This window comes from Bubalus bubalis, chromosome 8, assembly GCF_019923935.1.
Source record: "Bubalus bubalis isolate 160015118507 breed Murrah chromosome 8, NDDB_SH_1, whole genome shotgun sequence".
Lineage (NCBI taxonomy): Eukaryota > Metazoa > Chordata > Mammalia > Artiodactyla > Bovidae > Bubalus > Bubalus bubalis.
The window spans coordinates 30,100,740-30,113,818 of record NC_059164.1 but is presented as its reverse complement, the minus strand read 5'-3'; the positions used below and the strand labels follow the sequence as shown (position 1 = coordinate 30,113,818).

Genomic DNA, 13,079 nt, shown 5'->3' with positions numbered 1-13,079 from the left:
TAATGCTCAAAACCCTACAACAGCTAGGCTTCAACAGTATGAGAACCGAGAACTTCCAGATGTACAAGCTGGATTTAAAAAAGGCAGAGGAACCAGAAATTAAATTGCCCACATCTGTTGGATCATTAGAAAAGGCAAGGGAATTTCAGCAAAATATCTACTTCTGCTTCATTGACTATGCTAAAGCCTTTGACTGTGTGGATCACAACAACTGTGGAAAATTCTTATGGGAATACCAGACCACCATATCTACCTCCTTAGAAACCTGTACGAAGCTCAAGAAGCAACAGTTAGAACTGGTCATGAAACAATAGACTGGATCAAAATTGGGAAAAGAGTACGTCAAGGCTGTATACCATCACCCTGATTATTTAACTTATATGCAGAGCACATCATGCAAAATGCTGGGCTGGATGAAGCACAAGCTGGAATCAAGATTTCTGGGAGAAATATCAATAATCTCAGATATGTGGATGACATCATCCTTATGATGTCTGTTTATGACATCCTTATGATGTCATCCATTTGTTTCTTTTCAGAAAGCAAAGAAGAACTAAAGAGTTTATTGATGAAGGTGAAAGAAGAGAGTGAAAAAGCTGGCTAAAACTCAACATTCAAAAAGCTAGGATCATGGCCTCCAGTCCCATCACTTCATGGCAAACAGATGGGGAAAAAATGGAAACAGTGACAAACTTTATTTTCTTGTCCTCCACAATCACTGTGAATGGTGACTGCAGCCATAAAGTTAAAAGACATTTGCTCCTTGCAATAAAAGCTATGAACAACCTAGACAGCATATTAAAAAGCAGAGACATTACTTTGCCTACAAAGGTCATCTTTAGTCAAAGCTATGGTTTTTCCAAGAGCCAAAGAATGGATTCCTTTGAACTCTGGTGCTAGAGAAGACTCTTGAGAGTTCCTTGGACTACAAGGAAATCCAACCAGTCAATCCCAAAGGAAATCAACTCTGAATATTCATTGGAGGGACTGATGCTGAAGCTGAAACTCCAATACTTTGGCCACCGGATGGGATATGCTAAACTCATTGGAAAAGACCCTGATGCTGGGAAAGACTGAAGGCAGGAGAAGTAGACGGTAACAGCTGATGAGATGGTTGTATGGCATCTCCAACTCAATGGACATGAGTTTAAGCAGACTCTGGGAGGTGGTAAAGGAGAGGGAGGCCTGGCATGCTGCAGTCCATGGGGTAGCAAAGAGTCAAATGACTGAGTGACTGAACAACAACAATACTTATATGTGGAAATATTTTAGGGAAGCCTGGAAGACTTATGCCATCTATTTTTAATTCAAAGATTCAGGGGTGTCCATAGAAGCACTTATGGCCCTGAGAGATCCTGAGGCACTACGGATAGCCCTTGGAGACAGACATACATGAGTGGGAATCCAGATATTGTCATCGGCTATCAGTCAAGTTACTTTGCCGGAGTTTTACTTTACCTGCATCGTGATGATACCTTGAATTACTGTAAAGATAACAGGAGAAAATCTATTCACAGATGTGCAAAGAAGGGATTAGATATGTAAATTTCTAAAGGAGAAAAACTCCTACTTTGTACTTTGACAAGTCTAAGCAATTTGTGTGTGTGTGTGTGTGCGCACATGTGTCTATGCAAGTTCTTAAGTGTTTACCGAAAAGAAATCAGAAGTCACAGACCATGCTAGGAATGTTGTATAGGCGTGATAGCCTCGCTTTAGGCCAAAGGAAAGGACAGTGGAAAGGAAGCAGCCTGGGGTTGATTATAGCTCATGAGGACTACCCTAGGGAATGTGTGAGACTAGGCAGAAGTAAGAGGAGTAGAGATCTGGAAACCAATGAGCAGGCTATTATGTGCTATGGATTGAACTGTCTCCTCACCAAAATCACATGCTGCAGCCTTAATCCCCAATGTGGTAGTATTTGGAGATGGGCCCTTTGGGAGGTATTTATATTGAGATGAGGGCCTGAGGGTGGGTCCCTCATGTTGGGATTAGTGCCTTTACACAAAGAGACTCAAGAAAGCATTTTATCTTTCTGCCTTGTGAAGACACAGAAAAAGGCATCTGTCTGCAAGACACGAAGAAGGTCCTCACCAGAACTTGACCATGCTGGCACCTTGACCTTGGACTTGTAGCCTCCAGAACTGAGGGAAAGTAAATTTCTGCTGTTTAAGACACCCAGAGCATGATATTTTATTACAGCAGCCTGAGCCAAAACAATGTGATAGCTCAGAGCAAGCTAAAGCTGATACACTCCTGAATTAAGGCTGTAGGGATACAGACAAGGGGACAGACGTGACAGCTACTTTCTATACAGGATGTAGATGGAAGAATGATGTCTCCCAGGTTTTTAACCAGAGCAACTGGGAGAAATGTATCACTGAGGAAAAGGTGCAAGAGGAACAGCACAGACAGGTGAGGGGCAGATGCAGCACCCTGTCTCGGGCACACTGGGACACTGCTGGTGTTGACCTGGAACCTTGAGCTCTGAAGAGAGATCTGGTGGAAGACTATGGACCTGGCCTTGTCAGCCAAGGAAAGCACCGCCAGCCTCAATGAGCTTGCCTGACACTGTACAAGCTTAGGAGTGAATAGGGCTAGTAGGGTAGCTTTATGATACTTACATATCCCAAAACCCCCAAACTCACAGGGATCACATATAATAATATTTTTCTCCAAATAAAACTAGTTCTGTAAACTATTTCTACACATACCTGATCTTGTAGCAGAGTGCCTCCGAATGCCCAGATACAAGCAAAGACAAAGTAGACCTCATAAACTTCCTTTGGGCTGTCAGAAGGTACATTTTCAGGAGTCAATAAACACTCCAGAAGAGTACAAAGAGTCTAAAGAAAAAGAAAGACCCATTCTTTCAGGGAAACAATTTTTTTTTTTTTAATAACCAGTGAAGAAAATTCACAGGACTTAGGAATAAATCCTCTGTAAGAGATGTTATGATTTTCCCCAGCTCTGTAATGTGCTATCCTGGGAGATGCATAAATGCCTTGGGTTTCTGAGTTGGCAATGGAACCCCTTGGCCACTTTCAACCAGACGTATCTTCTATGTAACAACAAACTATCAAAAAAAAAAACCTCTATTATCATAAATTCTCCAATTAATAATTACTATAATAAAGAGAAATACACATTAAAAACAAACAAGGGGGATACAGCTGTGCTGTCTTTTTTTAATAAGTAGTGAGTCCTTCTATACGCAGGACTCTATAACCCACTTTCTCACTTAAAAACAAACTAAAGGCGTTTTTCTCTCCAGCACGTGTTGCCCTACAACATCACTGGGAACGAAGGCACGAGGTGGAAGGGATGTGTGACTATTGCCCTCAAGTAGACATTTAGATAACTCACTTTCCCTTCATTCTCTGGCAGCTGTTTCCCCCACCTGTTGTCATAAATTTAGAAAGTCAGACAGGCTGCCCTTAGCTTGTGGCATTTTTTGGACGTGAGACTACATCTAACTCTGGAAGAAATGCTATTCAGGAACTTGCTCTTCAGATCCTCCATGTGAAAGGGCTCCATCGGTCTGAAATTCCCTCCACGTCCAGGGCAATGAGGTCAGTAACAAAGGGAATACGGCCTTTCTCGTGTGAAATAATAACCATGACGAACATGCTTTTTAGCTTGCACAAAAATGGTTGTCATGAATTAGCACTGTTGCAGACCCTCAAAACTCAGGAGACCCTTCCCCCAGCTTTCGGAGGCAGTGGTAGATGTTTATCAATATCACGCACGCAGCAGGGAAAGCTGTAACAAGGCAAGTCATGTGCGTGTGTCTCCCTCCCAATCCTGAGAGGCAGGGAAAATGGTAATATGGAAAATTGGTCCTGGCATACGTTGGAAGAGGTTTTGAAAATTTAATTAGTTGAGCACCTGTCACATTTTCATTAGGAAAAAAAAAAAACTTTATTGGAGGATAGTTGCTTTACAACCTGTCATTTTCTCAATCTCTCTCTTGATTTCCATTATTTTATATTGTGCTGTGCTTGCTACTTTAAAATAATCTTCTAATCAAATAAAATTCACCAATTTGTTGTCAAGAAAAATCATGTAAAACCCTGAGACTTTGCTATTCCTGAGTAGAAGCCATGTTGGTCTAAGCAACTGTTAAAATCAAAATGAAAAAGACTAAAAGGTGTCAAAATGATGTCATCCACTGACCTGAACATGCTAAGAACTCGTACGAGTTTTCTATTTTCTCCCAAACACAGTACTTGGAAAACATTTTAAGCTCTGCACCAGCAATTAATATAATCACACCTTGGTGTGTATTCTGAAAGAGTTAAAACACCTTAACAAATGCAAAGCAAGAAAGTTTCATATACTGGAAAACATAGTACATTAATTTTGTACAGTGGCCTTTTAAAAGAATGAAATGATACCATTTACAGCTACATGGATGGACCTAGAGATTATTGTACTAAGTGGAGTTAGACAAAGAAAGGCAAATACATGGCATCACTTACATGTGGAATCTAAAGTACGACACACATGAACTTATCTATGAAGTGGAGACAGATTCATGGACTTAGGGGACAGACTTGTGGTGGCCAAAGCGGGGGCGCAGTAGGAGGGATAGATTGGAGTTCAGGATTAGCAGATGCAAGCTAGTATATGTAGAATGGATGAACAATAAGGTCCTAATGTCTAGCACAGGGTGTGTGTATGTGTTAATTGCTCAGTCATGTTTGACTCTTTGTGACCCCATGGACTGTAGCCTGCCAGACTCCTCTGTCCATGGAATTCTCCAGGCAAGAATACTGGGGTGGGTTGCCATTTCCTTCTCCAGGGGATCTTCCTAATCGGGGGATCGAACCTGGGTCTCCTGCATTGCACACAGATTCTTGACCACCTGAGCCACCAGGGAAACCCCGCCAGGCTCCTCTGTCCATGGGGATTCTCCAGGCAAGAACACTGGAGTGGGTTGCCATGCCCTCCTCAACTCAATTACAGTAAAAAATAATCTCTTTAAGCAAGTCTCTTGTACACTCATTTTTGTCTTTAATTTTTTCCCTTATAAGCAGTCACAGCAAAGAGATGACTTTATGCAATAGCAGCCAGAAAGGAGTTAAGGATAAAATGCCATTTCTGAATACTACAAAAAGAGGAAGTGAAAGCAAAAATCATATTAATTCCTACTGACCTATTTTCACACTACTCTTAAATGAAAAAGTTCACACCACAGAGAAACACAAATATACAAGTCAACTTGAGAAAGAACACGATACTTGCTTTTTGCAAGTATTACACCAGAGGAAGTCTAATTAGGCTAACCACATAATTAATTCATTATGAATAAATTCAGACCTGCTTTCAGAAATAAATTATACCTCAGATAATTACTGGTGAAGACTATCGTTTACTTAATTGGTGTGCGAATTATCCAAAAACCTGAACTTTCTCTTCTTATTATGCTTGTGACTTTCTAATTTAGCGTCAAACAAATTCTGTAATAGTAACTACACAGTAACAAAGTACTTCAAAACCAATTTTGCTCCTAAAGAGAAACAAATAAAGGTTTCTAATTGTAAACCTTCCGTGAAGTTTTATACTTGTAAAGGCTGGGGGATCGTTTTTCCTCACACTGAGATTAAGATCACAACCTTCATTTCTGTGTGCCCTGCATTATCTTCATTTGCTGTCATGACAACGTATCATACATACTCTTCACTCTTAGCAGCTGTCTGACAATAAGGATCTGAAAAAAAAAACCTATCCCTGAAATATTATGAACTCTTCATCTAGACTGACCTGGACTTGAGGACTATTCTGGGGAGGGGGGAGTAAAGAAAGGGAGGAAAGAATGGGAGGTCTGTCAGGCCAGGTGGGGTAGGGGTTGGTTCTTCAGGTGATATTCAGTAGCTTTCTCTTACTCACTGGTCAAAATCTTTAATTGCATGAATTTACGGTTTTCAAAAAACACACTGAGCACCTTCTCTGGGCCAGCTGCTTAGGAAACAGAAAAATAAATGAAGCTGTTACAACCCTGTTCTTACTTCATGCAAATATATTTGGGAAAAACACAATGATGCAATGATACATTTGGTGCCTACTGTGTGCTTGGCATTATGGAAATCTCTGGAGATATACAAATGATAAAAGGTGGCTCCAGGGCTCTAGTTCACAGTCTAGTAAGAGAAACAGACCACAAACCCAAACGGTCAAGGCACATGACAGGCATGTGATAGAGGGCTGCCAAAAGCACAGGGGAACGTGGGGGCTGGCGGGGTGTGGGGCAACCTAATCCTTCCAGAAACCACTTCATGATTTTGAACAAGCAAGAACTTCTTTTTTGATCAAACCAAATCAGGACTACTGTGTGAAACAGAGATACCCAAGACGAACCTGCACCAGGCTGCTCTCTGGAATTGAAGTGATGGTTTTAAAGCTTGTTCTCAGCTTTTCCAAGCAGGCAGGAACGTATTTATCAAAAAGAATCGTTAAATTGGCCTTTTCTGACTGATGCCGCCTTCTGTCTATCCAACTGGCCACATACCTGAAAAAGAACACAGAAAGGCTTTTATTGAGCACCAGGCTTGAAAAGCAGAAATTCACGTACTCAAAAGCTTCCCCCTTCAACACAGCTTGGTCCAATACTTCAGGGACATGTTGAGTGGGTTCACTCTATTTCTCAAATGGCAAATATTTTAAAATGACCCTTTATACACTTGTTTTAATGGCCATTTTTACCCAGATGAAAAGAATGTAAAAGAAACTACTAACAGCACTTAGAAACCCAACATAATAGAGGATAAGTAGGCCATTACCGAGCATTTATAAGGAAGTATAGTTTGTCATTTCCTAGAGCACTGAAACTATTTTCAGAGGGTAGGCTTTATTTATGAAAACAGCTTGGGGTTTTTCTTGATTAAAATTGGCGTCGATTTTTTAGTAATGAAAAATCAGTTACAAATAAAAAGGCGAAAATTTCATAGGGACATTTCCAAGTCCCTCCTGTTCACTGGACTGAACGTAACTCTAACCTGAGAGCTGACAATGTGGTTCCTGTGTGTGTGCTCAGTTGCGTCCAACTGTCTACAGCCCCATGGACTGTAGCCCACCAGGCTCCTCTGCCCAAGGAATTTTCCAGGCAAGAATAATGCAGTGGGGTGCCATTTCCTACTCTAGGGGATCTTCCTGACCCAGGGATCAAACCCTCATCTTCTGCTTGGCAGACAGATTCTTTATCACGAGCATCACCTGGGAAGCCAATAAGTGGCTCTAAAATGGTATCTCACCCTTGGGTACAGGTGTATAAATCTGAAGCTTATAAAATGTTACCACTTACATTCATATTTCTAACATTAATAAAATAATGTTTGTCAATAAAATGAAACATGACTTAGTTGCACCCACAGTAGTCTCTGGAAAGAAACTGTATGATATGACATGAAAAATAATTGCTCAAAGAGTTCTCATCAAACAAGAAACAGTGGTCACAAATCCATGTAGCTGCCACCAGAGACAGTGCAACCAGATCAATGACAGCTGTACCTTATTTTAAGCAAATCAGACTGCATATTTTTAATATCAAAAGAAATTAAGGCAAAATGATTATCTCACAAAGGCTCCCTCTGATAATCATAGAGCTTCATGTGGGGTTTTATTAAATATTCAACTATCTATACACTATTGCTAGATTTATGAACTATCAACTATTACAACTTTTTCAGGTCAAAGAGGAATGATTTTCAGCTGAAGTTCAGTTGCATGATGGTAACTGAAAGGTCACTTCTGGTGCTCTCTGAGTTACATCCAGTGGGTGCCACAGAAGAGTGGAATAATGGAATATGGTTGCTAGGTACTCAGAATGAAGGCCACACCTACCCCTTAGCTACTCTTTTTATTCTACACACACTGGCAGAACTGAAGTCTCAGTATCCAGAGCTTTTTTTGGTGGGGTGCAGGGGGTATTATTTAGGGAGATGCGGCTCTGAGTCAGACTGCCCGGATCTTTATCCTTCCTTTAACTCTGTTTCCTTGGGCAGGTTAGTTAATGTCTCTGTGCCTCTAGTTTCCTAACTGGCAATGGAGATGATGATGACATGCTTTTCCTAGGGTTGCTCTGAGGAGCAAATGAGTCCTCATGTATTAAGTGCTTAGATTACTAACTGACATATAACAAATTTCCAATCAGTGATACTCATCAGCACAGAGTTGGTGTAATTGGGAGAACTGGGTTCAGATCCTGGTTTTGCCCCTCTGCGCATCTCCTAAAGGTAGCAGTGTCCTGCAGGGCAGGCAGTGCTCTGTTGGGTTTAAGAAATTCTACCCCAACTCCCCACCTCTGTCTTTGGTCTCTGTGGCGGCAGAAGGCTGCGCAGGGCTAACTAGGAGCTGCAGCCTCAACAAAGCCACAGAAGAGGGAAATGGGCTTTGCACTTAGGTAATAGCTACTTCATTAACCCTCACTGGCAGCAGCCAAAGTCTCAAAGGGAAAGCCCACCAGGCCCAAGAGCAATGATGCTGTTGTACAAATTATGTCCACAAAAATGAAAATGAATTCAATCAAACCAGGAGATGTGGTAAGAGTTGAAACTGATTAGAGGCAAACAAACAAAAAAAGAAACAAAATGGCCTCTGCTAGCAGTCAACCACAGCATATAGCACTGGAAGTTAAGAAAAAAAAAGGGTCTATATTGTTAACTGTGGACATTTGAAAATACTATGTATAAATTACTGCTAAATTTAGTAAACATTAAAAGGCAGCAAATTATCTTCAGCAATGGAAAAACTGAAGCTATAGATCTATGCTATTGGCAATTCCTTCCACCCTATTTTATAAAAGATGCTGTAGATTTGAATATGGCCAAATGAAACACACTGCTACCACACAACATACAAGTAAAAACATCATATATTTATTCCTTACCTACATATGAGTTCACCCACGTCACTGCCCCTGCCTCAGGAAATAGCTACCTTAATGCAACAGATGCCTTAATGCATCACCTTAACGCTAATGTCTAGGTCACTAACAGAGAATCTTTGGCTCGTGGCGCCTGCAAATCTGTTCCATATAGGCACCTGTGCTGCGCCTCCTCCTTCTCCAGAAGTCTCATAGGTACATCACTCCTATAGGAACATCGCAGAAGTCTACAGCCCTGTAGCTGAGAAACTATAAAGGCAGCCAAAGTTTTCAGGCTTCTGAAGATATTATTTATTTATTACTCTAAGTCTGGCATTGGGATCCCATCCTACAGCACAATAGGAATTCAGAGCTCTCTATAGTTTGCCCCTCGTGGCAAGATTTTGGTTTTCTATCATCCATGGGGGCCTAGAAAACAGCAGAAGCTGAAAAGGACCTACAGATCAGCAGTGTACATTGATGACTTCTGAATCTGTATGTTTACAAGTACAGAATCCAAAGATGAAAGGATGGGATTGTAGGGATAGAAGACAATAAGCTCATCCAATATGGGTGAGTGAATGAGTGAGACAAAGGTAGAATATTTTCAACTAAATTATTAGAGAAATGCAAATCAGAAGTACAATGAGGTACCACCTCACACCACTCAGAATGGCCATCATTAAAAAGTCTACAAATAGCAAATGCTGGCAAGGATATGGAGAAAAGGGAATCTTTCTACATTATTGGTGGGAATGCAAATGGGTTCAACCACTATGGAAAATAATATGGAGGTTCCTCAAAAAAAACAAAAAATAGAATTGGCATATGATCCATCAATCCCACTCCTGGGCATATGTCAGGAAAAAACTAAATTTTGAAAAAAAATACATGCACCCCTATGTTTATAACAGCACGATTCACAATAGATAAGAAATGGAAACAAGCTAAAAGATCATCCACAGATGAATGGATAAAGAAGATGCAGTGTGTGAATACACACACACACACACACACACACACACACACACACACAATGAACAGTACTTAACTGTTAAAAAGAAAAAGAAAGGATGCCGTTTGAGGCAACATGGATGGACCTTAGAGGTTATTATACTAAGTGAAGTAAATCAGAAAGATAAAGACAAATATATGATACCACTTACATGTGGAATCTAAAATAGGACATAAGTGAACTTATCTATGAAATAGAAACAGACTCACAGACACAGAGAATGGACTGGCTGCCAAGGGGGAAAGAGGGCGGGAGGAATGTTTGGGGTTGGCAGATGCAAACTATTATATATATGTGTGTGTGTGACTGAATCACTTTACTGTACACCTGAAACTAACAACACTATAAATCAACCATACTTCAAAAAAATCAAGTTTTTAAAAGAAACAATTTCAACTAAAGTAACAGAGGGAAAAGTATGATCTGAAGTTGTGGCTCCCAAAAGTTATCTTCCAGGCATCAGACAAAATTTCAGAAATAGTCCTGCCTTTTCCTATCATTGTGTACAAGCTATGCAATACACAGTTTGGTAGATCCCATTTTCAGTTATGCTCACTTTAAATAATTATAAATGAATTTAATTATTCTCTGTTTTTCTGTGCATTTTATTCCTCTCTACTAGGAAAAATTCTCACTGATGATAATTTTTAGAAATTTACTTCTAATTTCTCTCAAGATCTCAACAGATGTAGGAGTCTTTCAGTAAACTTACTTAGAACTCAGAATTAAAATAGTATTTGATTCAGCTAGTCACTTACTGATATGATTTTAAGGGTTTTGTTTGACTTATCTGTAAAATGTGGACATAAAATTATGCATTTAAATAGCTCAGTGAATTTTAACAAAAAATGTTCTTAGCAGGTTAAGTAATAAGAGCAATCTATTTATTCCTCAGTTGGAACATAGTATTTCATAATCTCCTCTATCCAAAATATCAGTTTCCACATATGAATTAAGAAAATATATTTCCTAACTCTGGACACTAAAGGTTCTAGAAGCAATGACATACCAGTGGCAATGAGCACTCTAGCATCGTATCTTGGATTCTAAATACTACTCCTTAGACAACTCCTGGCTCCTTGGAGAAATGGCTGAATGGAGTGTAGGGGAAGGAAAGTCTGAGATGAGCCAGAAGCATCTGGCTCAGCTAGAAAGCAAATATAAAAGAACATGGAAGGCGTTCCTGCTGGCAAAATTTAGGACAACTTGAGCATGCAAAAGAATACTGTTGGCAATGATTCATAATCCACTGGACTAAGATAAACAAGAACCCATGAATAGAAAATGACACTCCCCAAAAAGAAAAAGGAAGGGGGAAGAGAAAAAAGAGAGAGGAAGTGAGGAAAAAGAGTAGAAAGGAAAAATAGAAATAGTTTCTTTTTTACTAAAAAAATGTCACTTAATACACAGAGACAGAAAGGTGGACCCACATTGCAACCACTTTGCAACTATCAGTCTTTGAAATATCTGGCTTCTTCTCTTCAAAACTCTAAACATTAGGAAAGGAAAAGGTGGATACATATTCTAGATTAAAGGAGAAGAGAGAGATAAGTAAGTGCAATGCATGGTCCTTGTTTTGATGTTGGATTTAAAAAAAAAAAGAAAAAGCTACAGAGGAAATTCCCAGAGAAGCTGGGAAATTTTGAAAAGTCACTGTTTTGATAATATTATAACAAAGATAAATTTCTTAGGTATGTTTATTGGAATTATGTTCATGTAGGACCCACTCTAGTTCTTAGGGAGGAACTGTCAATGTCTCCAACTCACTTTCAGATAATTCAGCAAAAATAAAAGTAGACAATTTATGTCTGTCTCTGCCTTTGAGAGGGAGTGTATGTACAGCCAAAGAGAAAGTAAATTGGGTAAAATTGTAAAAATTGATAACTGTAGGAGAAGACTGCATGGTTATACAATGTACTACCTACCACCTTTTTAACTTTTTTAATATTTTTTAACACTTTCAAATTAAAGAGTTGGGGGAAACTGAGACCTTAGATATTGGTTTTGGAAATTACATTAATGATTATTTTGATCTCAGAGATAATTATGGATTAAATGAGTCAATACATGTAAAGATATCATATTTTTAATATTATGACATTAAAGTAAGGTAATAAAGTATCTGATAATACGGTGTAAAAAAATACCCCTCCCAATTGAAATAGTCACTTTTTCATAGTACACTGAAACTTTCTGGCAGTAGGAGGTAAAAATGTAAAAATATCCTGTACAGAGGATGCCCACTATTACGGATAATGACCTGGATAGACCCTTTAGTCACACAAAGGAAGATGAAAATCTACCCATTGATCTTAATTAGAACCAAACCTCCATAAAAACAAAATCTAATGGTAAAGAGGGGTTTAACTTTCTCAAGAATGCAAATCGGGTGACTCTTCTGCCATCCTATGATCTCTGACATACTAAATGAAAGTCCTTCTTTAACTGGGGATTTAGACAGCCTCTGTTAGCACAAACTCCATATGTTACTGAGACAATTACAGAGACCTTGGGAACCGTGAGATTTACTACTGAAATCAGACCACACCAGTGGGGGTGAGGGGTCTTATGAATGAAATGGGGTACCAGGACCGCCTCTGCTCTCTGCATAGGAAGGTCAAGGGACACTGGAGATTCTCCTTCATCTAGCCCCCAGTTAACAGAAATGGCCTAGGAGCCAGTCAAAATCCTAGATGGAGAAAGCAGCTGTTAGTCCAAGAAGAACTCGCCATCTTAGACTTTAAAAATCAGTCCTTCCCCTAGCTTCACAGAAACCTGAGTATGGCTCTACTTGACTGTTGAGTTAGAGGATGAGACTTTCAGTAGACAAATCAGGACACAGAAAAGTAGCCTGGAGAAGTGCATGAGTCAGGAGTCTGGCAGGGAACAGAAGTCATCCTTGAATCAGGATAACAGAGAAGGATCAATAAAAGGACTATTGGGAAAGGAAAAGGGCTACCAGAACCTGGAAGTAAAGAATCTCATGGAGAGATTTAAGAGGACCTTCTCAGGTGGCTCAGTGGGTAAAGAATCTGCCTGCAAAGCAGGAGATGCAGGAGACACTGGTTCCATCCCTGGGTTGGGAAGATCCCCTGCAGGAAGGCATGGCAACCCACTCTAATATTCTTGCCTGGAGGATCCCATGGACAGAGGGGCCTGGTGGGCTACAGTCTACAGGGCTGCAAAGAGTCGGACACGACTAAA

The 13,079-nt window shown here is 39.9% G+C and overlaps 1 protein-coding gene across 3 annotated transcripts in view; it reads right to left on the bottom strand.

Annotated features, from left to right (window-relative positions):
• Positions 1-13,079, bottom strand: part of DNAH11 (dynein axonemal heavy chain 11) — a 375,791-nt gene that overhangs the window by 189,943 nt on the left and 172,769 nt on the right. For all 3 annotated transcript variants that reach the window (XM_044946526.2, XM_044946527.2, XR_006552702.2), the window contains exons 43-44: positions 6,358-6,508; positions 2,712-2,843 (exon numbers count right to left, since the gene is read on the bottom strand). In XM_044946526.2, the coding sequence (XP_044802461.2) occupies positions 2,712-2,843; positions 6,358-6,508 (283 nt within the window). The remainder of the gene's footprint in view (positions 1-2,711; positions 2,844-6,357; positions 6,509-13,079) is intronic.